The following is a 26,199-nucleotide window of genomic DNA, read 5'->3' on the forward strand; positions in this document are numbered from 1 at the left end:
AGAAGGATTTGATGTGCAGGGCCGGATTGGGTCCTAGGCGGGCCAGCAAATAAGCTAGACTTTGCGTATTTTGGGCCCCAGGTGGCCAGAACCTAATATTTATGAGGACATCAAGGCCCATGCCGAAGGCCCATCCATACGTAGGAGAACAAAAGAAATTGAACAATCAATTCCTACTGTTGAATTTCGCGTAAAAGAAAAGAAAAGAAAAGAAAAACTCATCAACGAAACAATGCGAGGTTTCTCGAATCTAAAATTAGATCCAACTATGGCATCACAGGGTCTTGTGCAGTGGTACAGGAGGTGGTCTGCTACTGTACAGGAGACTGCTGCTACTCCTCCTCGAGACTAGGGAAGCACATGAACCCCTGGAAGGCTTCTTTGATATGGCCTTGCTACAAAGCCCTGGTGTGAAACTTTGCTTGCTGTTTGCATCTAATCCTCCTGCGTAACTCCGGCATGTCTTCATCCTCTTCCCGTAGGGAGTCTCCTTCTTTGCAAGATCTTCTATGCATCTGGCATCAAATAAGCAAGTAAAGGACTGAGACTTCCCGTGAAAGTAATTGGAGAGTCCTTTCCTGTAACACCCACACAATAACTAAAATTAGTAAGCAAAGAATACTAAATGTACATGCCAGCAAAAAAAAAAAAAAAAGAAACAAATCTATAAACTCGAGAAAGATTAAGTCATCTACCTGACAGGGAGATCTGACATGAGAGAAGATAACTCATAGAGCGGTCCATCTGAATCCAGTTGCAGAGTGTTGGAAGAAGAATGCGACGAGGTTGCGTCGTCGGTGAGATCGGATGCTGTTGATGAGAAGATCGACTCATTGGAATCACCAGAGAATGATGAAGCTTCAGATAACTCATGACCTGCATCTCCATGGGAATCACCCATATCTTCTCTATTTCTATGCAGCTACCTAGCTAGCTCTCTGAGATGGCTTGAGAAAGAAAAAAATTAATGTGGACTTAAATTTCTTTTTGCAAAAACAACTTGTCCGTTGTATGAGTAGGCAACTCCATCTATATAGCCAACCTTTGGGTGGTCAAGAAGAAGTAAACAAAAGTTAAAAGGGTAGCCAAGTTGATGGATTGGTTAATATTTAGTAATAGACCTCTGCCATCTGTCCCTAATTGATGAGAGAGATTCGATGTTATCATCTTTGTTTGAGATTACTTGTGGGGTAGTAGCATGCAATCAAAAGGGGAGGCAAAAAAGGGAAAGAGGTGGGTCCGGGTGTGGATAAGAACCATTCTTTCTCTCATCCATATCCTACTCACTACCCTTTTAGATTATAATAAGCAACGCATTTTCCTTGCATTATTAAGTTTGTGTCAGGAAAACAAGGGGCTTGTGTTGTGCCGATGGTTTTGGTGAGCTTTTCTATTTTCATTTCATACTCTCTATTATAACATGTGTTTACTTCTTCTTTAGCGCTTTTTGAAAGCCGAATAATTTTATTTTTATGGATGGTTTTAAAAGGAGTTAATTTAAAAATTAGTGAGAAAAGAGAGTATAAATTACAGTATATATATATATATATATATATATATATATATACATAAAATAGGGAAATTGATTAAAAACATCCTTTTTTTTAACTTTTATTATCATTTGTACCCTACTTTTACTCCTTAATTATAAATTTAATCATAAAAAATACCTCTTGTTAAACTTAACCTAACAGCAACTAACATGTTATTTTCAAAAAAAAAAGAAAAATAAATACTTAAATTATATTAATAAGGTAAAATATAAGTTATAATAAAAACAAAAGACAGAATATTTTAAATAAATTTATGTATATAATATTTTCTGCAATATAAAACAACGGATGAAGATTAATTTAGAGAACTTCTAGAATAATATGATACTATTAATAAGAGATATCTGTGGTGGGGTCTAATAAGATTTCAATTGTCCCAGAGTTAATTTACACGGTCAGTTATGTCTACAGATGGCAAGCGGCAAGCAACATTTATTCCTTTCTTTATAGTTTGAATGCTGGAAAAGAAACAAATGGTACCATGGAAACTACTAGTTTATGTGAACTTTACCGAATTCCAAAAACCAACCCAGGTCCCAGTACAAGCTGGCCCCCCTGAAACCTACTAGTCATTTCAACCTTGGCAAAAGAATTTGACAAAAACCTAATAAAGCTTTATGCCAAAAGTAGCCTCCTTTGGGCTTTGGAGTACTACTACAACTAAGATAAATCCTTAATTAACTCGTTGCCTAAAACTTTAGGGGTGGTGAATTATTCTTTAATCCACTCTCCACTCGCTTTTTGATCTGATCCCTCGAGGGGGGGGGTCCGATAAGGATGACACGATCCGGATACAAGGGGGAATTGATGGTAACCACGATTTATGAATGGCGTAATATTATGAGCTTTTAATGGATTTCTATGCTGACCTTCCAACGTCCACTGCGTTAAAGAGAACCACTCGTTTTATTCTTATCTCCAAAACGTGCACGTACCAAGACTAATAACTTTTCTTATCCGTGAAGTAACACGGATAATATTTCTTTTTCATTGTATTAAAGGGAATAATCTTATTCCGGAGTTGGCCCATAGATATGAAGCCCAAGCCCAGATCATACGCTGTGGATTGGCTTGGCCCATCAATAGTGGGCCTCTTGGGCCGCGCTTTTATATCTCCCCTGATGATAGAAAGCATTCAGAACCGTCGGATCAAGATATCCAACGGTCAATACTGTTTCGCCACGTCACTAGTATACAGATAAGAGGATAGCCGTACGATGTCAATCAGAAGACTCCCGTGCTTTCTCTCGCCAATCCGGCGGCCACCCTCTATTAATTCTTTAATACTTCTCGGCCCCTCAAGAAGCTTCTTCTTGTTCGCTAAGCTTCATCTTCTAACCTCCCCCCCTCGCGAGAGATCAACTACAGCGATTGCTCGTGATTTGAAGTTCTAGTGATGTCTTCTCCCGGGGAGTGAGTTTCAATTCTCTTCCCCATCAATTTGAATCCGTTTTCGAGGTTTAAATTTAACGCTTTTGTGGGGTGGGGTGGGGGGGGGGGGATCTGATTACTTTGTACAGATGGGTTGTTGTAGGTACTTGCGTTTGTATGATTTAGTTCGATCTGAGGTTCATAGTCAATGTAGTAGATTTAGCTCTGCAAGTATGACCTAGATATTATCTTGATCGATTCTATCGATTCTAGGTCAAAGATTTAAACCCGAAAACTTTTAGATTGGATCCATAAAATTTTGTCCAAGATTCACACTCCAAGTAATTTGTACCAGGCCTTTCAAGTTTAGGCTTTTTAAGTTCTCGACTCTAGTTTTTTGTTTGTTTACTCGCATGCAAAATGGGTAAACTTGAGTAGAAGATATTAAGGTTTAAGCTTGAATATAGGTCAAAATTATGATCTGTCGGAATTAGTTTGGTTCTATATATCTATTAGTGTCAGAGGTAATCTTGAGGAGGTCATTCTGTTAAGGACCTGAAAAAATGGCATGGTTATGGAATTCTGAGGTAATTTCTTATAGATGTGATCACACATTGGCCTCATTGCCAAGTGTGTGTGTGTTTCTGTTATGAACATGTATGCCTGTTTGTATATACCGATTGGTTTATTTTGTAGAAAGAAAATAATATCTCAAAATGCATTCTACCAAGTTGTTGTTATTCATCACTAGTCTCATTAAATCTGTTTTCCTTCTTTCAGATACTATAATTCACTTCCACCAGTGAGCAAGGCCTATGGTACAGCTTGCTTGTTGACCACGACAGCTTGCCAGTTGGGTCTATTGAGTCACTTGCATATTGCTCTACTATATGAGCTAGTATTTCAGCGCTTTCAGGTATTATTTCTGTTAACAATGCCTTCCTGATTTTTATTTTTTATTATTTTCTAGGAGCTAACTTTTGGTTTAGGATGGAAATGAAGGATAGTGATATTTCATGATTGTTGTAATTTATTAATTAATGAAATACTTAAATTTGATGATTAATTCTTGACAATGAGGAATGGGAGTTTAAATATGGAGTTTTGCATTGGTGTGGATTTGTTAGAAATAAACAAAAAGGGGAACATGTGATAGTTTTGGTTGCTCAAAAGTGTTAAACATTAAGAATATGAAGCATTAAAGAAGTGGCTAACAAAGGGGCAGATTAGTAGGTACCTTTTTGAAAAAAACTTAGTTAACAGGTTAAGAAAAATGCTTTGGCTGCCTACTTGGTTTTACAGTGCGAGTAAATCACAGATAATAACTATAATTTGAACATGTATCGTTTATCAAGTTTAGGTTTCCATGGCAGTAGAAAGCTATTACTTGTATATAGGGGTGAAAATGGATCGGGTACGAATTGAATATTGCTCGAATTACATCCCCGATCCATATTTTGGGTTGAGATACAAATTCAGATATAGATAGCAAAATTTAAAACTATATTCTAACTAAACAGATACGACTAATTTTCAGATACAGATCAGATAATTTTTGGATAGAAGATCAAATTTTAATCCGATGTGGATCAAATTTTAAATAAATTATGACATTTACTTTTGGAAACAATTAACGTAAAATATTAAGATTTTCAAAAAAATATACATGTCGAATACATATAAATTTAGTAAAATCAATCTTAGAAATAATACAGAATACATTATTAGTAACGATATCAATATTCACTATTTAAATAAGCAAACTAAAAACTATAAATCATTCAAAAAAATACGGTTAGACAGATATTCGATATCCGTATCTATGTTTAAAAAGTTATAATCGTATTTGAGTTTTTTACCCGTATCTGAATTTGTATTTTAGTTTTTTAAAAATCTTACTCGTATTTTAATCTGTATCAGGATCGGGTAGAAATTTTTTTATCTAAATCCAATTCGAATCGGATCGGGTCAAGTCGGGTCAGAGTTAATCCGACCCATTTTCACCCCTACCTGTATAGGTTCATGGGTTCTTCGTATCATCATATGCTTACAAGTACTTAGAACAAAATAAGATATGAGACATCAAATCGAAGACTATTTTAAATTTGGCTTATGAAACTATAGAAGCAAGTATGGTTTCTAGCCATAATTGAAAAGCTGGAAGATCAGTATAAAGTTGGCAGCCAACTAGGAGCCATAATAGAACTATAGAAGGTTATAAAATTCTAAATTATAATGCTTGACGGATAATGGTTGAAGCCTTCATAATAGAGCAATGTTATTTGTAAATATCACCATAAACTTGGTCTTTATACATCATTCATCTCAAAAGGACCGCTTATAAAATCAACTAGAATTATTGCAGTGGATCTCTTGTCTGGAAGTACATGGAAAGAAACTGATCTTTTACAATATGTGACCATCTACTTGCAGATATGGAGGCTGTTTGCCAACTTCTTTTTCCTTGGGAAGTTCTCAATAAACTTTGGTATTCGCCTCCTAATGATGTAAGCATTGTTGTGCAATAATTTTTATTGTACCTGCCTCTTTTCTTACATATTAATTTAAGAGATAAATAGAGTCATTGAGAATCTAAGTTGGTATATATTTTGTATGTAGAGCAAGGTATGGTGTACAGTTGGAGAGAGGTCCATTTGACAGACGCACTGCAGATTTCTTGTGGATGATGATATTTGGTGCCATCTCTTTACTTGTCAGTGCTTCTTTATTTTAATGTATCTTTCATCTATTAATTTGACCACTTTTTTCTGGAAAATCTATATATCTTAGTAAATACGGTTAACAGCAATATTATCATCTTTGTGATTTTGAACTCACTGATAGAGCAGGCATGTGTACTGATCTTTATATTTCAATCTCTTTGGTATTAGGCCTTGTCTGCTATCCCACCACTGTGGACTCCATTCTTAGGAGTATCTATGGTTTCCATGCTTCTTTATGTTTGGAGTAGAGAGTATCCAGATGCACAAATAAATATTTATGGCCTTGTCTCCTTGAAGGTATCGTTTTTCTATCTCTCTCTTTTGTATTAGTTTTACTTATTCATCTCCACATAGTTCATGTTTCTATTATAAAGATGTGTTTTTCCTCGTTTGGTCTTGCAGGCATTTTATCTACCTTGGGCGATGCTCGCATTGGATGTGATATTTGGTTCACCCCTTATGCCTAACCTTCTGGGCATTGTTGCTGGTCATCTCTACTACTTTCTTACAGTGTTACATCCACTTGCTGGTGGAAAGAACATGCTGAAGACCCCAATCTGGGTGTATCCTTTTTTTCCGTCTACCTGCATTATCATAATCATTCTTTTTGTCAGGCGTTACATATCTAAACTTTTTCGTCATCCAAATTCAGTAATTATATGAATATACAAAAATGATCTTTCTTGGCCCTGACCTTCTCAGTGTTAGGTAATGTCGAATAAAATAGTTCACTTAAGTAAAGAATTGTTCACTAGTCTGTCAAATGTTTGACCGCAACATTGGCTGGCTGGAAGTTTCAAGTAAGCTCCGTACAGGAAGCCACCACTTTTTAATCAGTTCTGTTTCTAGTCTTTATGCTAATTCATGAAATAGTGCCTTATAGTTAGCCTATAGGTCAGAACTTATAGAAATCTGACTTGTTTATATGCAAATTGCTTTTAAATTACTAGATTAGATTTCTCCATAAGAAATTTCATTTGGTGAGAACCTTGACCAGTTGTCTGACAGACACAGGTTGGTTTCTCGGTGGAGGTTGGGAATGCAAGCAAACTCCCCTGTGCAACCTAGCAGCACCGGCGGTGTAGCCTTCAGGGGAAGAAGCTATAGACTCAACAGATAAGAGAGTCGCCTTTTAAGCAGACATAATTTTCCAGTGTGCTCTTTGTTCATGATGGTCCTTAGGATGCAGATTTATCCTAAGTTTATACATGATTAAAGTTGACATGTTCTGTCTTCTTGGTGGCCATTCCCACTGGTGGAAAATGAAAAGGAAAAAGAAAAAGAAAAAAGCTTCTATTGCTGTAGTGTAGGCGTTTAGATCTTCAGAACTTTGTCTTTGTAACATTCTTTCTGCAATTCTATGGAAGGAAAATTGAATACGTATTTGTTCTGGACCACATGCCAAAGCTCTGGATAAGATATGTTAAGACAATTCAATGAATTGTTAGATGTTATTATACTTGCATAAGCTATTCATTTGGTAATGTTGCTGTTAGTTGTGGCCTAATTTGCTTGCTCATTTTGCAGCCGTTTTTTTTTTATGCTTATTATTTGCAAAGCAAGGTCCTCTCTTCTGTCTCTCTGTCTAGTGTCGCGGAGGGCAAGGCAAGGCTGAGCTTTTTGGCACCCTGGATCTTTGAATTTGGGCCGAAATTTTTCTGGGCCGTGATGCTAGGAAGCCTCACTAGGTGTTCTGCTTGAGAGATATTTACAGTTTGGAGGCCCAAGAAATTCTCTATTTTGCTATTTGCTACTCCTTTTTATAATTCCTTATTTTTCAAAAGATTATATTTTGCACCCTATATTTTAGAGGCATTTATGATTCTCACCCGTCCTTTAGAGTACTTATATTTGAAGACAAATCATATGTTTTGGATTTGATTCTAATTTTTTTTTTTTAAATCTGATCCAAAAGTACTGAAAATTAATTATTTCTCACAAATATACCACTATTATCTTAAGTGTGATAATTTTGACAGTTATGGAAAAATGAAAATAACTTAATATTGTAGTAAATATGAAAAAAAAGACGATTTATATGAAAAACCCTGTTATGGAATTGACAGTTTTGCTTTCTTAATTTTTGGATAATAAATTTGGTCGTTTTTACTCATTTAGCTTTTATTAAAAGCGTACATTTTAGATAAATTAGAACTTTATAATTTGCATATTTTTCACGTATCATTTACATAATTTATATATACTATTTTTTTACTGAATTTTAAATAATACTTTCGTAAATTGAAAAACATTTATTTTGTAGTCTTTGGATATAGTTATAGTACAAGGTAATATTTTTTTACTTTGTTATGACTAAATCGATAAAAGGAGATCTCAAAGTGTAATTCGAAAATAAAGAAGCTCAAAACTATCAATTATAAGGGTTACTTATGTTTACGCCCCTCGAACTATATTCGGTTTTTAACATACTCCATAATTTTTTTTAGGTTATAATGTTATTTCTAAACTTTAGAAAAAATTTAATATAATTAGTCACAAAAATTGGGAGAATAAACTTACGTGTCAATTATGTCAGACGTAATTATTCCAAATGACTTAAATAACCTTGTAATCTTTATATGACCTATTGATTAAATTATGATAAAAAGACATTCTAATAAAAATTAAATTTTTCTTATTATTATATTTAATTATCTTCTTCTCCCCTTCACCTTCACCTTCACCCTTCCTATTCTCTCCCTCCTCGAGTGAGGGCATTGGAATGTCTCCACCACGGACGAGCTTGCTGTCATGCCATGTGGGATGGCGAGGTCATAGTGAACTCGTTGTCGCGTTGCATGGCACAGAGAGGTTGTAGTGAGCTCGTTGTCAGCCCTCTCGCTCATGTGTCGGCCACCGTTGCCGTCACCCTCCTACTCACATTTTGCCCAATGCATACAAAGGTAGAAGAGTGGAGATGGGAGAGAAGAGAATAAGTTATTTACTATTTAAATTTATTTTTATTTAAAATTAATAAATATTATGATATATTAATTAGGAGTATAGTTATTTATTAGGCTTTTTCGTCACCGTAGTTACACGTTTCAGTTTGCCCCTTAAAAATCAGGTATAGTTAAATGGTAGTCGGAGTAATTAAACCAGATTATAATTAAAAGTTTTAAATGCAAATTGCGCAACAAAAAAAATCACAATTTAAAATATTATTTTATTCTCTGCTAGATGTCACAGTTTTTGAGAGAAGCGGAGAGATGTATGAACTGCGTGTTATCAAAGTGGAGAGAGAGAGAGAGGGAGGGAGATGTCGTGGCAAACGTACGTCGACGACCATCTGATGTGCGAGATCGAAGGGCAGCATCTCATGGCAGCTGCCATTGTTGGCCACGACGGCAGCGTCTGGGCTCAGAGCGCCAGTTTTCCCCAGGTGATGCTCGATTCGATCTCTCCCTTCCCCTTCATGACTCCTTGATTGGGGCGAGGGTTTAATTTTTAATCTCTAACTGGTGCGATCCGAGTTTGAGCTTATTGTTTGAGGATTCCATCTGATGTTGTTGATTGATCTCTGAGGGAAACTGTGTTGATCTGTGATGATCCAGGTTTCCATATGTTTGGATTCGTGTTTCGTGTCCAAATCTTATTTTTATTTGCTAGGAAGTGTACAGTTTCTGGATATTGCGGTCCATTATCTGGACAAATGTTTCTTTTTTCCAATATTGTTTATTGTTTTATACCTGGATTCTTTGGTATGGGATTGTCAACAGTAATGGCGTGGCTGGCAACGTTTATGTTTATTACTTACCTGTTTAATCTGAAAAAATGAAGAATTTTATCAGTAATGTTCTATAATATCACATTGATTGTAAGTATTGCTGGTTTTAGTGTAGTCAATATTTTGGAAGATTTTGTATGTTTATGATATAGATAAGAGTTGTCATTGTTACATTCTCTTACTGGCCCCAATAGTTGGATTTGGTAACTCTTGAGACTTCTAAAGCTTTTTAAGCTTTGTTGGCTATGTTATTTTGAATGGTAAGACAGTGAGAGTTGCATTTGAACACTACTACTTATATTATCCAATTTGGATGATTTCAGCTAGAGATGCCTTTGTTTTTCTTGAATATCCTAATCGTGTTTCTTCTAATCCACCCTGCGCACACATGTGCCGCTTCATATAGGATCCTCAATAAATCTACATTGAACTTTGAACAATTAGCACTACCTAAATCTGTTTTAATATCATAATTGTTTGTAGCAATGGCTAGCTTTTTTCTTTGTCAAAGCTCTTCTGATTTTTATATGTTACATTTATCATGTCATGTGCTGGAACATTCATTACTTGAAAAGTTACTCGGTCACATATTCATAATTCATATAATTTTACTGTTCATTTCAAACTGATGGAGCATTTGTTTTTGCTTAACAAATCCACTTGGGCACATGCAAGATAATTTGAGGATCAACATACCCTTCTATTGATGAGGCACTTGAAACAAGTACTGATGACATGTATGGATATAAGTATCAGAGAGAATCTATATCATTCTTGTGGTGAAGGACTCAATGTTGGTAAAATAGGGAGAAGAATTGGTTCACAGAGATTTCATTTTTTTTTCATATCCATTTAATTTGGTATAGTATCATATGAGAGAATTGTTGGTTTGCAGTTCATGCAACATGTCCATGTGTATGTATAGCTTTTGACAAATGAATCAAGGATTGAAGATATCTTTAGCAAATGTCTCTTGGCTGGACTATATATTTTACCTAACTAGTTGTGTTTTTTTTATGTGGTTAGTATTCTCCTCTCAAGGCTGCTGGCACTAAGTGGCCATGTGACATTTTTGTTATAATGTGTCATTTCAGAAATAACTATGAATAAAAAAATTGTGAGGAACATATGATTGGCATCCCTAAATAAATAAAAGAATTAGATTTGGGCTTCGCTCACTGTAACTGTAATGTACTGATATCAGCTTGGAACCTCGCATCAAGAACTAGAGTCTACAATGGTATATGTTAAATTGCCCTACACTAGTATCTTCACTACATTATTCTGGTTATTGATCAGATCTCTTTGGTGCAGTGACCAATAGACACTTTACACTCTATAGGTTACTCAAAACTACCAATTTGCAGGATTTGAAGAATGGTGCAGTGAATTTTTTTCACCTCTTATTTTTTTCTCGGACATGGTGTCTGTTGACATAATTTGGTGAATCAAAGCCCTTTAATACTCATATTGCCTTGTAAATCTATGGCATGCTGCATCGCAAACTCGCAAAGCTTTCTTTATCCAATTTGATGCATTACAAACTCTTTAATCACAGATTTGGGAAGAAACGTAACAAAAGTAATTAATCTAGAGAATCCTCCCACCGGAGTGTCGGAATCCACCGATATTGGAATTCACCAACATAACACTCAGAATATTAAAACTCTCAATATATTTATTAATTAAAAAGATAGGATTACAAACCTTTATATAGACAAAGTAAAGTAAAAGACCAAATTAACCATAATGCTCTAATAAATAAAAGTCAAAAATAATTTAATAAGAAAAAAAATAACGAAAATAAGACTAGTCAAAACTCTTGTTGAGCCAGAGAGTTATGAGTGCAACTCTCTTGTGCCTGCGAGAGTAACTATGCCAAACAGTGGTATTCACACCATAGTTGTTCTCAATGCTTGTGGTTATTCTTGCCCTTTTTTTATGACATTGTTTCTTCATCGCTGCAGTTCAAGCATGAAGAGATTACTGCCATTATGAATGACTTTGATGAACCTGGATCTCTTGCACCAACTGGCTTATATCTTGGTGGTACAAAATACATGGTTATACAAGGTGAACCTGGGGTCATCATTCGAGGAAAGAAGGTTTGAACTCCTTCATCTTTTTATTTGATTGCTTGTAGCGAGCTATTGGAAGCAAGGATGATATGCCTGTGCATTGCCATGATGGACTGTGCCACAAGCACAATGCTGTCAAACCTCTCTAGAGGTGATCCGTAATTGCAAGTTCCTCTGTCCTCATGGTGCCACTTGGATTTGTGTTTGGGCCTGTGAAACATAGTAATTTTCGGTGCTCTTCTTCATTGTATTATATCTCATGCATGTGATAACCGTAATTTCTTAACCAAAAATCCATAATGCATGCATTAAAAGTTATGTTGTTTCACCTTTCTGCATCTTGTTTGTGCTTCCAGGGTTCTGGAGGTGTGACAGTCAAGAAAACTAATCTGGCTTTGATCATTGGCATATATGATGAACCAATGACTGCTGGGCAGTGCAACATGGTCGTGGAGAGGCTTGGTGATTATCTTCTTGATCAGGGATTTTGAATATAGTTTATGCTGTTTTGGAACTGTTCTTATTCTTCCTTTTTCTATGATCCTTGAGATGCTTTTTGAAAGAGATAATTTATAGCTTGAAATCATTACTGGCATGCTTTCCACCTTGTCATTCATGTCTGTAATTTCAAACTTTGGTTTGTGATGTTTTACTTAATTTATGATACCTATAAGTAATCAATTCTTGAAGGTTTGTTCACTTTGTTGCTTACTATACGTGCATGGTTATGGGCTGCATCTATACTGTGATGATGGTGCTGGAATAAATGGACTGCGTTTTTTGCTTGATTGCTTCTCTATGATGTGGAATAGCAACTCATTATTTTCTTAAGCAATTATCTTCCCTGAGTAAAACTTGTATCAATGAAATAGTTATACCCAGCTTGATCAACTTTTATATGCAGTGAAACCATGGATGTATATATTGTAAAAGAAGTCAAATATATCCAATGCACTTCGTAGTGGATTTATGTAGATGACCAGACAACATCTCAGTGTTTTCTGAGAAGCTCTCACGTGTTCCATGGAAGTGTATTTATGATGACTATAGTGTCGAATTTAATAGCATGGCCAGAATAATTCCTACGCTGTTAGAGTTGTTGGATTTCAGCAGTGCTTACTGATGACTGGCTATGCGATGTCCAGGACTAGACAGATCCATGCAGGATTGTATGATTCCATCATCTCATGCTACCATAATTATTTTGCCAAATAGAAATTCTCAATTAAATTTCTAGTTCTCTAGGATTCAAGTATATCCACTCTCTTCATATGAACAACATTAATGCAATCTCTTTTAACTATATTAGTTGCAGGCTTTCAATTCCTTCAGCACTCGTATATCGTACCTTTCACTGGCAAGAACCACATGGTCTAATTTAGCATTCAGAAGATGCCTGCAAGTCCTACATTTATAGGGCAGCATTTACTTTATTATCTACGCAATTCTGTCCCACTTCACTTACATAGAGAACATCCCGTCATTTTAATGGCAGCCAATAGCCCCTCTCTCTCTCTCTCTCTCTCTCTCTAATGCAACAAAGTTAACTCAGAGATAAATACCCCTCTCTGGAGAGAAAGCTCCACACTCTGACATTTGCAGTGGAGGTAAAACTTTTCCAGCATTAGGGGAGTTGTTAAAATTTTATGGAATTTTGGGCTCTGCTGAAATGGTACCAGTGAAACAAATCCATGCCTTATAGCATTAAAATTTGGCTCGATCGAGGTCCACTTCACTTCTTGCAACTTAAATGTTGTCAAGAGAGAGGAACTTTATCTTGCGTTTTACTCAATTTTGGCTTTATAATTGAAGTAAGAAGGTTGTAATTCAGAATAGTATGTAGTTAAATGGGATGGTGGTCCCACTTTGAGCTAAGGGCTAGACCTACCCTGTATTAGTTATTCTCGTTTCCTTTTGTATTCATTTTGGATACACTGCGCAACAAAAGATCATTCAATTCTGGGTCTCCAATTTAATACACCAGAGTCAAAACATTAATGACAGTGGCTCGTCTTGTTTGAACTAAATTCATTAAAATTGCACTCCGAAAGGGATTTGATACTAGGTGCTGAAAATCTCAACTACCAGCTACGCACACCCACTCTACTGTCAAGAGGAATTAATTATCACTGTAATTCATTATAATAATAATAAGAAAAATTAATTAAAACCACGTTATATTTTTCTTTTATTATCACTCGATCCCGGTCCGTAAAAAAACTATTTGAATTAATTTTCACCTAACAACAGGTGACCCCAATTGAAACTTTAAAAAAAAAAAACCAGTGTGTTAAGATTATTTTACTTCTATAATTAATTTAACTTATATATAAATATATAATAGAGGGTCTAACAATTAATAACACATGAATAATAACAAAGTATTTTCTATAATAATATTAATCAAATCCAATCAACTCAGCATGGTTCACGTGACCCGCATAGTATATCAGTGGTGACCGACACGGCTGCGGCTCCGAAAACTCGGACGACATTAATGAAACTCCAAGTACAAAAATTAATAATAATAATAAAAAAGGAAACCAACACTTTTAAGTGCAGTTAATCTTCGTCATTTAAGTCTTTTCTAAATGATAATAATTTAGCCAACTCGATCTCGTTGCTTTGCTTCGTAGCAATTGGTGGTCAAATATTAGTTTAGATCGCCCAACCAACTGACAACTTTGGGATGCATGCACATGAACGATGACAAGGCCTAGGTAGAAACCCTGCCATTGGAATGCCCACAAGAAGCTAAAGACGAGACGCAGTAATTAATAAATGTTGTATGCCTTGCTTAGATCGACTAGTACCGGGAAAGATCGATCACACCCTTTTCAAAATTTCAAAAAGTTTGGGTGGTAGTAGTAGTACATTGATCTACCTCAAACAAAACAAATTAGAAAAAAAAAAACATTATTCCTATATTCTATGGTGTTTAGATTTTTTTTCTTTAAATAAAAACAGTGAAAAGGGAGGTTTTTATTTCTATTTAATGTTGTGAGTGTGATCCTTGTTATGATATTTTACTATGTCATAGTTTTCTTTTAGTTGTTTGTTGCTTATGATTAAGTCTGTGTTATTAATAAAGTACTTTGTTATTAATAACATAGATAAATTTACTATAATCCGTTAAGTCTGTGTTCTTTCTTGTAATATTCTTACCACAATTTTTTTTGCTGTCTAAGTTGGAGCCTTGTTTTTAAGGTCATTGCCCCCTCCATTTTATCTTTAAGATAAGTGTTTGGCTCGTATTGTTATGATCTTGCTACTTGATTTTTGTTGTTACTCTATACATGTCGCATAAGTGTAGGGACTTATTCTAAGATTGTTGTCATTTCTCTATTGGTGTCATAAAATATATAAAAATTATCATTCTCTAATAACTTAAGCTCTTAGAATAAATAGTGAGTTAATATTGCACGAGAGCTAGAGGTTATGAGTTCAAATTCTATTATGCCAATCTTTATTTGAAAATATAAATTTTCACCTATTCAAATTAAATCTATTTTTTTGGACTCATCGAAATATATTACCTTGTGAAAAAAAAGAAATTTTAGAGCATAAAATAAAAAATTACCATTCTCTAACATTTTGTACTCTTAGAGTAGATGATAAGCTGATATTTGTGTAACCATCTCATCTCATGTATACATGGACCTTCCTCAAAAAATTTATCTAACTAAATGCATATTTTGTTGAAGAATAAAGTACTCATTTTCATTAATTAAGGATGTTTTATTCATAGTCTATAGTTAAACACCATCTAAATCTAGCATAACTAACAATGTAGTTAATATTCTCATAGTGTTACTAATATCATAGATATCAGATCATTTATTCATGTTTTCTTACTCTAAATAAAGAAGAGAAACTTCACCATAGTTAAGAATAAATAGATAATTGCCAAAATATAGCTAACAACAAACAACAGTTACACTCTTTTAAAAGCATCAACAGTATTTTAACATTTGGCTTTAATCCTCCTCCTTATTTTATATTTTAACAATCGAATACCTTTTTATTTATGACACTATCTATTTCAGTCCTGTAACCTAACACAAAAAAATATAAATCTTGTTTCATTTGTGCAGCTTTGCTTATTTTGCTAATTAACTCTCCGTTATTTCTAAATAACATCCAAACATCAATATATTTATCTCTATAAAAATGTATATAAGCGTAGTCAACATATATAACATTAAGTTTTGCATATTCTTCTATCTGAATCACGAGGCGCCGTATACGATCGACAAAGCGTTAATCTTTGAAAAAATAAAATAAGCAACGCTCCAGATCTCCTATGATTTCAGGTGTCCTCATGCATGCATCCATACAAATCATGCACACCAACAAAAGCGAGCAAAAAGAATAGAAAACAGAGAGGCACGTACGAATAACCCACAGAGCGATCGACTTATCCGACCCAAGATAAACCCCGTTTTGTCCCAAGCAATCGTAATAAATTAAGATTTACACCTATGTACTTGTGTGCATTAGCTAGCTTCGTAAACTCCACAGTATTGCTGTCATTTATCAGAACGATAAGAGTTATGATAATATATATATATATATATATATATATATATATATATATACACTTATCGATCAGAGTAAACTTGGATAGCAGATCGATCCTTAAGTACGTACCCTAATAATAATATATATACAAACTATGAGTGACATCACAAACATCGACTCGATTCATATGTCCTTCTGAATAGTCCAAAGTTACGATCAGATTCTTATTTCAAATGACCGCAGAGATCGTATTAGCTAGCTTTTGAAATTTGAAGTGGGCTGTCCTTTTCTTCACAGTGACCGTTATTGCACCACAGGAATCAGACAGATATCCGTACGTTACGTACTGGGATAGTGGGATCGATATGAATAGAGACCGGAAAGGAATACAAGTTGCATACTCTCCACTGTATCAGGAGCACTGCTACAGTGGTTTTCTATCAAAGTTTTTTCCCTAATATCAGCTATAAAACCTTACTCTGCGCAGAGTTGATCTCGATCTACTCCAAAGCATCAATTATTATTCTTCGTTTTAAATTATAATAAGTCATTTGCATTTGAACTCCAACACAGAAGAGTGTCATTAGATGCATGCATGCGATCAATTCACATTTCTGCTGCATCGAATCTCTCGCCGCAGAAGAGACAGGGACGCCAAAACTGCCAAAGTCCCCACGAATTGATCTTTATAGAAGAGGAGAAGGATTGGATTGGATTGGATGGTCATGGTCATATTTGGAATTACGGAGGAGGTGGTGATCACGTGGCAGTGTGGGGATGGGAATAATGAGATAATACGTCATGGAGAGCTCTGTAGCTGCAGTCCAATGAATAAAGGATGCAGCTTGCATTACTGGACAAAGGAGAAGAAGCCAAATAGATCCGGTTCGGCTCGTTTTCCCAAACTGCCCTTGGAAAGGAAGTGATGCAAGCAACCAAGCAAATCCTTCTCATCAATCAAATCAAGACCTAATCATTATAGAAAAGAAATTTTTAAACCCTCTTACTATCACCTACTACCTACTTCCTACTTCTGTGCTAGCTAGCTAGTAGCTAGTGGTTTTATACCTACTGAAGATTTTGGTACCACTAAATTATAGCATTAAGTGGTTATGATCTATATATAGATATATATATATATAAAGTTATCTCCATCAGAGAAGTTAAGGAATCACTATCAACTTTATTTGGAGGAGATTCTTATTAGTGAGCGTCATAATTAGCTAATATCTTGATTAGGGGAGTAAGTAGCAGTGCGACCTCACGTAAGACTAGACGACGAATTTAATTTGTCAGCGAAGAAGTTTTAAAGAGCTATATATCACACGACAAAAAATACAATACATCCCCCTCTTAAGGGGGAGGTAAAGAAGAAAGATGTAGCATGAGTTTTGATAGATCAAGGAATGTCCAGATTAGGGTCGTCAAAGTCGCAACAAAAGAGCAGAGCAGCACATGGATTTAACGTGGACAGAAGAAGGCAAGTTGCAACTCATGCCAAAATTACAATAATATCAACTAGACATGAAGTACGAGACACTCTGCATGGCTACAGTCATTTGAGGTGGCCGAAGCCATTCTTATGTCCGTGGCTCTTGATTCCACAATCAAAAACACCATCCCATCCATCTGATGCTACTGTTACTTAGTTTAGAGTTGTCCTTTAGTATTAGCAATCCAGAGGAAGAATCGAAGAATTTTGCGATCCATTAGATTAAAGAATTTACACCCGACTAACTGCTTGATGAAATCTCTCTCTTATTCCTACAGTTTTTACTCCCATGGATCACCATTTCCTCTGCAAGTAGAACTCTCTATCTACTTCCTTGCACAGCTCTAATGACTTGTCAAGCCGATTTAATACTGCAGACTTGAAGTTGAATGCTTCTTGCACTTGAGGGCAAGCCTTTTGCATTCCAACACTACTCAAACTGGCTCTGGACTCCGCCATCACTTCGCTTAATGGTAGTCTCTTCCTCGTCGCAGCCGGCTCCGGAGACGGGGCTGGCCTCTGCTTCGGCGCGCTGTGCGACCGCACCTTTGCCTCGAAGGATTGCGTGTTCGCCATGTAGTTCGGGCAGTTGTTCAGAAAACGGCGGAGGACGGCATCGGCGCCCGAAACGCTCTTTGAAGGAGTTATAGGTGGATTCCCGGAGGAATTCATGTATCGCGGTGTGTTGTGCGCAGTCACGGAGAACCGGCATTGTTCGCCAGGGGGACACCACTCGTAGTCTTGGAAGTTCCGGCAATTGGGTATCGAGATCCGAGGTGGAGCTTGGCGTGGGAGAGGAGAGGACATGGAAATTGGATGGAATTCCTCATTTGGGTCGAAAGCAGAGGGGCTTGTTCTACGAGAAGAACGCGACTTGGGTCGATAGGTATCAATTTCCACAATCTTTGGGCTCCTATCGGATCCATTGTCAAGGCTCGTAGATAGCCTTCGACTGTGGAACGAAGCAATCTGTTCACTTCGAGTGTCATCGTATCTTTCCTGCTGTTAAAGAAGATAAACAGAGTTAAAAAGCCGCAAACTTATAATGCACAAAACTTTTAATGAGAGATTGAAGCATACTAGAGATCTTCTTGGGTGGAACTCTGGAAGAAATCTTCGATCATTGGAGAGTACATTGCTAGATTTGTGAGCTCGAATGGTGGCTTGGGCTCTCATGAGAGCTTGCATGCTATGTAGAGCAGCAGCTGCTTGTTTACGAACTAGATAACCCCTGACAAGAGCCTGCAACTTAACCAGAGCTTTGAGAGCTCGGAGAGCCTTTCTTGCCTATAGGAGAAGTGAGCATTAAGAGATCAAAACGATGATAGCATTTGAAAGGCAAGCTTAAAAAACACTTCCAAGGAAAAAAAAAAACCCATCAACCATAATGGTAGAGAAAACCATGTGATGGATTGAGAGAGATGGAAGAAAAGTATGCGATAAAGGAAGACTCAATAAATGCAACAAGACATGGGGAAGTAATAAAAGAAGCCAATTCAAAAAAGAACCATTGAAAGCTATACATAGAGGAAAAGGAGTAAGAATAGTAAAGAGAAAGAACAAATAGAATGGCGCGAACATAGTTCACCAGAGAATCTAATCATACAAGGGGAAAATAACAGTGAATTAGAATCTCTACGAGAACAAACCACCATAGGAAAATAAAATACAAGGTTGGTTTTTGTGGAAAATATTAGATTTTTTATTCATTACCAAGTAGCCTCTGAAGGCAGTTTGGATCTTTGCAGCCGCAACACGATCTTGTACTCCACCAAACATGGTTCCTCTCCCTTGGCTCGTGAGCCGCACCACAGCCACAGCCGCCTGCGCCGCCGCCACAGCAGCGTCCGCGGCAGCTGCTGTCGCCGCCGCCACCGCGATGGCGTGCTTGCTCTGCTCCTTCTCGCTCTCAGAGTACACCGAGCGCCAATCCGCTTTCGCCATTGAGGAGTTTTGACTCATCCCTACCACTTCTCCCGACTCCCTCGAAGACTTAAAGCTCCACCTTTTCTTCTCTCTTCTCTCTTCTCCGCCATAGCTGGGGTACTCCTTGCGCTGTTGCTTGGCCTCCTTCTTACCACCTAAAAGGTTTCTTAACCATCTCGTAGCGCGACCCATCTCCAAGTTCTACAAAGAGTTGAAGAAGAGAAATTTAAATGGGTCGGAACCCAAACATCAAACAACAATTTTTTTTTAAAAAGAAAGCTTAGGAATAGATAGTAAAAGGATTGAAAGGAGCGAGCTTTTTTGGGAGAAAAGACCTGTCACCCCCTCGTGAAGAACTGCATTACAAGACAAAAGGATGTCCAGGAAAGAAGCAAAGTTTACAGAGCGAAGTGGTAGAGATCAGAGCAAGACCCACACAACTGGAAGCCATTAGAAAACAAAAGGAGAGCGGTAGAGAGATAGATAGATTAATTGTTAAAGACTCAAATTTCTAAGTAGAAAGGCACAGGAGGAAGCAGCTCAAGTTTCCATAAGTTCTCCACTTCTCCAAGTACTTGGCAGAAGAAGACAGAGGAAAAGAAAAAGGGAGAAGAAAGAAGAAAGAAACGCCCATCTTAGACGCGAAGATAAGATTGGATTTTTCTACCTCTCTCCCCTGCCCCAACTTACCAAAGACAAGCTACCACATCACTAAATACTTGATGTAATGCTCCTGCTAAGAACAATTAAACCAACCTCAAAATCAATACAAACTCAAACAAAGCTTGGGTTTCTTCTTTCAACGGAAGCCTCAGTAAACCAGAATAAAATCAAGCCTCTCTCTCTCTCTCTGTCTCCCTCTTTTCTCTCCAACACCACCAAGTATCACGAGAGGATATATATTCCTCTGTTACTACAGTAGCTGACACTCTCGTGAAGTACTCATTACAACTTTTCAATTAAGGTGGATTCTCTCTCTCTCTCTCTCTCCACCCTTTTCTACGAATCCTATGCCATAGCAGTGAAAAGGAGAGGAGGGAGCATTCTCCTACTCCCACCGGCCACCAGTGCAAGATCTTATATATAGACGTCATCAAATAAACAGACGAATGGCTCTCCATCCCTCGCCATTGTAGGATTCACTCCCTCTGCCGTGTCCCAGTCGACAGCTTTGAGCTAGTAATTATGGAAAAAGAAAACCTTATGGCAAAAGGGTGAAGAAGGCTTACTCCTCTCTCTCTCTCTCTCTCGCGAGTCGCTATTCCCAAATAAAAGTCTTCAATACTGTAGGAGATCTTCGGGGACGAGCATTGGGTTTGGTGACCGGGACTATACTGAGAAGTAGAAGAAAAATGAGAGATTTTTATATATGAGACGGAAGGAGAGGTACTAGAAAGATCGCCTCTTTCTTGTACAATCTCTTCTCTGCTTCCAAAATGGCATAACAAACCTGGCTTTTGAGGAGAGAGAGAGAGAGAGAGAGAGAGAGAGATTTGAAAAGCGAATCCCTCCTCTCTCTCTCTCTCTCTCTCTCTCTCTACAAACTTTTATTTATTTATTTTTGGAATAGAAAATTGTGTTTTAAACGGAAAGAAGCTCTTAATTTCCTTTCAATGGGCATAAGTGAGGCAACGTTCTAATCTATTGCCCGCATATGGTATTAAAAAAAAAGAGGTATGGATACCTTTCACCTCTCACTGCGCTTCCACGTGTCTTCGTAAATTTGACGTTAAATTCGAGTCTTTTGCTGACGTTGGCGTAATTAAAGTTGGGAGAAGATCTCGCTCTTCTTGCGGCCAAAATCCAAACGGGTTAAAAAAAAATCCCACAAATTGCGGGAACTGAGGGGTTCTTTTGTAATTTACGCTCCTTGCGATCTTATTATATCTTAATAGAAGGTATATATTCCCAGAGGAAGGTTATTTTCGTCATTATGGTTTAACAGTGATAGAATCTATTTACCACAGTAAAACCAAGCTGAAACTGAGAGAAACTGGATCCGGTTTTTAACGATAATTACGAGGTTGTCCCTATTTGAATTTCCCGCTAAGATCCCGAATCTTTTTAAATTTTTGAACAGAGTACATCTTAAGGCAACGGAAGATTCCAACCATGTCGGGTTTACTCCCCCAGTTTACGAATATAATAATGCATGCATACGCTTCTGCGAATATCTCAGACGTGTGGGAGGGCATTTAAGTAATTTTCTTGTGTCTGTGTGTGTGTGTGTGTGTGTGTGTGTGTGTGTGTGTGATATTAATAATTCTTATGTATCTTGTAGTTAACTAAGATGTGCAATTGAATGATTTGGGAGAGAGTGCGTTGGAGTTTGTACGGATCAAATCATTTTGGACTCGGATATAGATGTTGGATGTGAGCTCTGGACCCGACAAGGTAAGCTAGTATTATGTTTAATGAATGGCTGGACTGCTGCATCATGCCATCATGGTATGTATCTAATGGCATGCAAGACTTATTATGCATACTGATGGATGGACATACTTATGGATGAACATGATAGTATTGGATTAATAAATGTACTTCGTCTGAAGTTACTAGTTTTCTTTCTTCTTCTTCTTCTTCTTCTTTTTTTTTCAAATGGAGGAAGCAAAATCATTGATGCATGCTTATGATGCTTTAATGGGAGGTTTGGTTACACAGCAGTGTGGTTTTATATCATCATATCATATCTTTCGCAGTGTCAGTACGCAGCTAGTAAAATGTCCGACATTAGTGATGGTTATGTTTGAGTGAATTGGTTGCTTATGCAATGACTGCTAGCATGCTTATTCTTGGAATCTAGGTTTAACATTACTTAGTAAGACATATTATATTTTATTTATTTGACACTCAAGTTGGTAATATCTAAAAGTGATTTTTCTGTTGGTATATAAAAAGTACTTATTTATAACTTAGATATCTTTCAAATATAGTTTATATTAAAAAAAAAATTATGTATATTTTGATCAAACACTACATAAATGTTTTCTTATAATATTTCTACTAGTGAGAAATAATCAAAGTACCCTCCTCTATATCTAATCCTTTTTCACTTTTCTTTTTCTTTTTTCTTCCACCGACGTGCAAAAATACTATCGTAATTTTTATTAGCAAAAAATTATCAAAATATCCTCCTCAAACACAAAAGCACTTGTGATATATTAAAAGTGACTATTTATCTCTTATATTATGATGGTAATTAGTCTTTTTATCTTAAAATGGCCTTATTGACTATACTTACTCACAGTAGAGTAATTTATTTAAGATAACCATTAGAGTTGTATCTTTTTTTTGTATAACCAATAATAAAATAAGAGTAAAATTATAGAGGTATCTAATTTGCATTTAAGACGTACACATAAAGTTACTCATAGAAAATCCAAACAATCTATGTCTAAAGAAATTTCATATTGAGCTTCTTTTCCGGGTAATCTCATTAAAGGTCAGAAAGGCCCAAACTAGGCCCATGGACTTCAGCCCATAATGGCCTTGAGGACCTTTGTGAATACCAAATGAAAGCCCATATTGGCCCATTAGTGTGCTATGTACAATTTAGTATTCCATTGCTACAATTAGACCAAGTTACATGTCAATTTAGTTAAAATTCAGAGTGCTTTCTCAATCTATGTGCAACTCTTTAACAAGTATTACTTTTAATTCGAAAGAACCAAAAGGGGAGGATAAATCTCTGGCTCTAATTATATAAGCCAATGTTTATCCCCAAACTATTGTGAGCTATCACACTAGTAATTAATAGCTAATAGCTATCATATATTTGAACGTTTTCCTCCCTCGGCTCTTGTTTCCATAGTTTCAGTCATTGTCTCTAATGGAGTTTCCTTCAGTACGATGCGCTCCGTGAATCGTATGTTAGACAAGTCAAATTAGTCATGCCGACAAGATAAACGATCCTTGATCACTCTCGAGATTAGATCACTTTGCATTACTTTATGGTAAGTGACACTATTTTAATGTCCTGTATTTACCTGGGGAGGCAGCAAAGGGAAGACTACATCACTACACTACATATATCCTAGTCTAATTACTAGGGTGGGTTTTTTATTGGCCAAGTGGACAAGAATCTAAGATGGGAAACATAATTTATCCTTGGATAAGAAGGCCAAAGCCTTCGACTTGCCTCTCAGATATTTCGAGAGACATCATTATATATATCCCACTATTAATAATTAGAATTAATTTATAGTAGTAGGGAGGCACAGAAACAAAGTTTAAGTCCAAGGGACAACATCAACTTACGAGTTCAAATTCTCTACAATTAGTTCATTGAGTTAGAAGAATGATTTGTCCTACTAGTAAAATCTGGTCATCATCCATGAGGTCAAGCAACGAAACCAAAGTTCACAGATATGGAGAAGCAAAAAAGGAATCCAAACACCAAAAAGTTTTCTAAAAGGAACGCATCCCACATGAGGATTGCTCATGCGTGTGGTTCTTCTCATGCACATCAAAGCATCGTCTTTAAGACTTTATTTGCACCAATTGGGTCGATGTGTTTACTTTTCCTATGGATCAAGCGAGTCTCCAGCATTTATTCACCATTTGTTACGTTTAAGGTTGTATTAGACCCTCGAGTAGGAGGAGTAGCAGAATGTGACAAGGAAGAAGTAGTAGTTACGTGCATGAAAGGAATTATATATTAAGTGACCACGAATTGATCGAGACCCCGTGGAATGGCTGGTTAGCTACTTACGGTATGCATATGTTTTCATGGCATCTATTCTTTGTTAAATTATTTACTTAGATAACAAACGTACTTTTTTCGGTGCATCTATTTATTTTACTAGTAATTTTAGAAATACAATAATATAAATATTAATGCACTAATGCTCACATGCGACTAGCCCGAGTTTTTCACCTAGTCAACTCGATTTCCTAGTGTACAGGGATCCACTTCAAAGTGTTAATAGTTGTAGGAGGTTGATATAAAAAGACAAGACAAGCAATTTTTAAATTTTTAAATTTTTAAATTTTAAATTTTGGTGCCTAATTTAGGTATCTCGTCATCCGCATGCGTGCGAAAAGGAGGAGTGGAGGATACGAAGGATCCTTTAAATTACTAAGATGTGATGGATTCATGCAGTTTACGGTCAACTTCTGCTATGGTCCGCATGCACGAGAAGAGATTTAATGGAAGGGATCGATGAACACGGAGCTGATACGTGGACCCAGGCAGTGCTTCTAAATCCACTTCGCCATCACTATCTGAGCTCCCCACTTGGGATTTCACCTTTGTTTAATGGCAAAGATCGGGAGGAGTACCAAATCATAATCATTTGATTTCTTTAGAACAGGAGAGCACTCACTATATATATTATTAACATCTCATTCCCTGCGGGGAGAGGAGTGGCTTAGACCGAAACAAAGTCAAGAAAGATGGCCGGGCCATGCATGCATGCATCTGATCGAGCACTCCGCAAAGTCTCTACGCAGTTAAGAGGAATGGATTGCATGTAGATCTCCACTTCTGGATCCATGGAAGTTAACCTTGTAAGAGGCCATGATAGAAAGCTATCGAGTAGGAGATAAAGCTATGGATAACAAGCTTATCGCCATCCACAGGAGTGGCTATCAGGATCACCCTTTCCCTTGCTCCCTCGTGACCCAACTTGCGTCACTCGACCCACGACGAATGCGAGCCGAGCATAGACACACTTGACCCCTATCCAAAGACAAACCCGGATAGTTATCCGAATTCTAGGGTCGATATCTTCCTTTCATGATAAGTTCCATCTCGGTCTCCTCACCTCCATCAACGGAGACACGCCAAAAGTAAACGGGAACAGTTTTCGTGATTGACCGAGTCCTAACTCCTAACCCCGCCCACTCTTTCCATTAATGAGGGGCCCAATGGGTTTTGATTATTATTTCGGGATTTTTTTTTACACAATCACCACTAAAGTTTTTTACAATATCATATTTGCCACTATAAAATTTTCACGACAGTTACCCTGTGACGGAATATTCATAGAATATTTTTAACGTATGGCTAAGTAAATGAGTAATAACCCTTGCTTCTTGCAATCTAAGTAGATAGCTCTTATAAGGCCTATTTTTTTTTAATATATATAGGCCACGTACTTATTATTTTCCTTGATTTTATCTGAATTTTTTCTCATCTGATTAGATGAAGAGGGAAAATTAAATATGCGAGGATTGTCCCCTTGTCGCATGCAGTGCTACCAATTGTACCTTCTTATAGAAGATTTGGGTAGAGATTAGCATACCGAGGTTAACAGTTCATATTGTCTCGTGATTCACGTTGTTGTATGGACACCAATAGATATATAGCCATGGGCATTATTAGGTATTTATTTTCAAAAAGAATTAGCCTAAGCTTAACACTCAGGATTTACTAGTTTTATTTTTCTTCATATTTTTTTCCTTATTAACATTGGAACCTCTATGCCCTACTTATCTTTATATATGTCATTAATAAACATGGCACTTTACAGTTATGCTATAATAAAAAAAAAAAGAAAAAAAAAAGAAGGCTAACGCGTTTATCTTGGGGCCCGCCAGTGGGATCAAGCCAGCCAATAGGGTCACCCTTCCACTTCCGGCCTGCAACCAACCGGGATTAAAGTACAAGCGTGCGTATGTTTGCACGTGCGACTACCACGTGTTTCCATGGAACGAGCCATCCCCAGCGTTAAAGCTAACGCCTCGTACTGTACCTCATGTGTTACTTTATGTTAACCCGGCCCAAATCCCGACTGTTTAACCCCCTTAACGTGATGAAATCATTAATCGCGAGATGCGATCCAAGCCGCAGACCGTACGCACGTGT

General features: G+C 36.8%; 4 protein-coding genes across 7 annotated transcripts; 2 read left to right on the plus strand and 2 right to left on the minus strand.

Moving 5' to 3' along the window:
• Positions 1-158: 158 nt before the first annotated feature.
• Positions 159-1,031, minus strand: LOC140791799 (protein OXIDATIVE STRESS 3-like). The gene is made up of 2 exons (XM_073142458.1): positions 696-1,031; positions 159-578 (listed from the first exon to the last, which is right to left on the minus strand). Exons 1-2 carry the CDS (start codon positions 899-901, stop codon positions 275-277), a joined length of 510 nt encoding a protein of 169 aa, XP_072998559.1. The 5' UTR covers positions 902-1,031; the 3' UTR covers positions 159-274.
• A 1,789-nt stretch (positions 1,032-2,820) lies between these two features.
• Positions 2,821-7,131, plus strand: LOC140792889 (derlin-1). The gene is made up of 7 exons (XM_073144115.1): positions 2,821-2,966; positions 3,705-3,840; positions 5,358-5,431; positions 5,544-5,637; positions 5,816-5,944; positions 6,050-6,210; positions 6,656-7,131. Exons 1-7 carry the CDS (start codon positions 2,950-2,952, stop codon positions 6,765-6,767), a joined length of 723 nt encoding a protein of 240 aa, XP_073000216.1. The 5' UTR covers positions 2,821-2,949; the 3' UTR covers positions 6,768-7,131.
• Positions 7,132-8,839: 1,708 nt separating this feature from the next.
• On the plus strand, positions 8,840-12,163 carry LOC140791800 (profilin). The gene is made up of 3 exons (XM_073142459.1): positions 8,840-9,029; positions 11,342-11,479; positions 11,809-12,163. The coding sequence occupies exons 1-3, from the start codon at positions 8,907-8,909 to the stop codon at positions 11,941-11,943; spliced, it is 396 nt and encodes a 131-aa protein (XP_072998560.1). The 5' UTR covers positions 8,840-8,906; the 3' UTR covers positions 11,944-12,163.
• A 5,496-nt stretch (positions 12,164-17,659) lies between these two features.
• On the minus strand, positions 17,660-20,915 carry LOC140791708 (protein IQ-domain 26-like). Of its 4 annotated transcripts, none has more exons than XM_073142334.1 (4): positions 19,727-20,915; positions 19,179-19,592; positions 18,546-18,752; positions 17,660-18,467 (listed from the first exon to the last, which is right to left on the minus strand). In XM_073142334.1, exons 2-4 carry the CDS (start codon positions 19,581-19,583, stop codon positions 17,760-17,762), a joined length of 1,320 nt encoding a protein of 439 aa, XP_072998435.1. In that variant the 5' UTR covers positions 19,584-19,592; positions 19,727-20,915; the 3' UTR covers positions 17,660-17,759. The 4 variants fall into 4 exon arrangements, with proteins under 4 accessions (XP_072998435.1, XP_072998433.1, XP_072998436.1 ...); XM_073142332.1 differs by having other exon boundaries at positions 20,621-20,905; XM_073142335.1 differs by having other exon boundaries at positions 17,660-18,464; positions 20,621-20,818.
• Between the last annotated feature and the right edge of the window lie 5,284 nt (positions 20,916-26,199).

Source organism: Typha latifolia, chromosome 7 (genome assembly GCF_019914945.1).
Source record: "Typha latifolia isolate L0001 chromosome 7, TyphaL0001v2, whole genome shotgun sequence".
Lineage (NCBI taxonomy): Eukaryota > Viridiplantae > Streptophyta > Magnoliopsida > Poales > Typhaceae > Typha > Typha latifolia.

Coding starts and splice junctions, on each gene's coding strand:
- LOC140792889 (XM_073144115.1), top strand. Junction 5,432..5,543: donor GGTATTCGCCTCCTAATGAT/GTAAGCATTGTT, acceptor TTTTGTATGTAG/AGCAAGGTATGGTGTACAGT. Junction 6,211..6,655: donor CTGAAGACCCCAATCTGGGT/GTATCCTTTTTT, acceptor GTTGTCTGACAG/ACACAGGTTGGTTTCTCGGT.
- LOC140791800 (XM_073142459.1), top strand. CDS start 8,907: ATGTCGTGGCAAACGTACGTCGACGACCATCTGATGTGCGAGATCGAA. Junction 9,030..11,341: donor AGAGCGCCAGTTTTCCCCAG/GTGATGCTCGAT, acceptor TCATCGCTGCAG/TTCAAGCATGAAGAGATTAC. Junction 11,480..11,808: donor TCATCATTCGAGGAAAGAAG/GTTTGAACTCCT, acceptor TTGTGCTTCCAG/GGTTCTGGAGGTGTGACAGT.
- LOC140791799 (XM_073142458.1), bottom strand. CDS start 901: ATGGGTGATTCCCATGGAGATGCAGGTCATGAGTTATCTGAAGCTTCA. Junction 579..695: donor ATGTCAGATCTCCCTGTCAG/GTAGATGACTTA, acceptor TGGGTGTTACAG/GAAAGGACTCTCCAATTACT.
- LOC140791708 (XM_073142334.1), bottom strand. CDS start 19,583: ATGGGTCGCGCTACGAGATGGTTAAGAAACCTTTTAGGTGGTAAGAAG. Junction 18,753..19,178: donor CTGCCTTCAGAGGCTACTTG/GTAATGAATAAA, acceptor CTTCTCCTATAG/GCAAGAAAGGCTCTCCGAGC. Junction 18,468..18,545: donor TCCACCCAAGAAGATCTCTA/GTATGCTTCAAT, acceptor CTTCTTTAACAG/CAGGAAAGATACGATGACAC.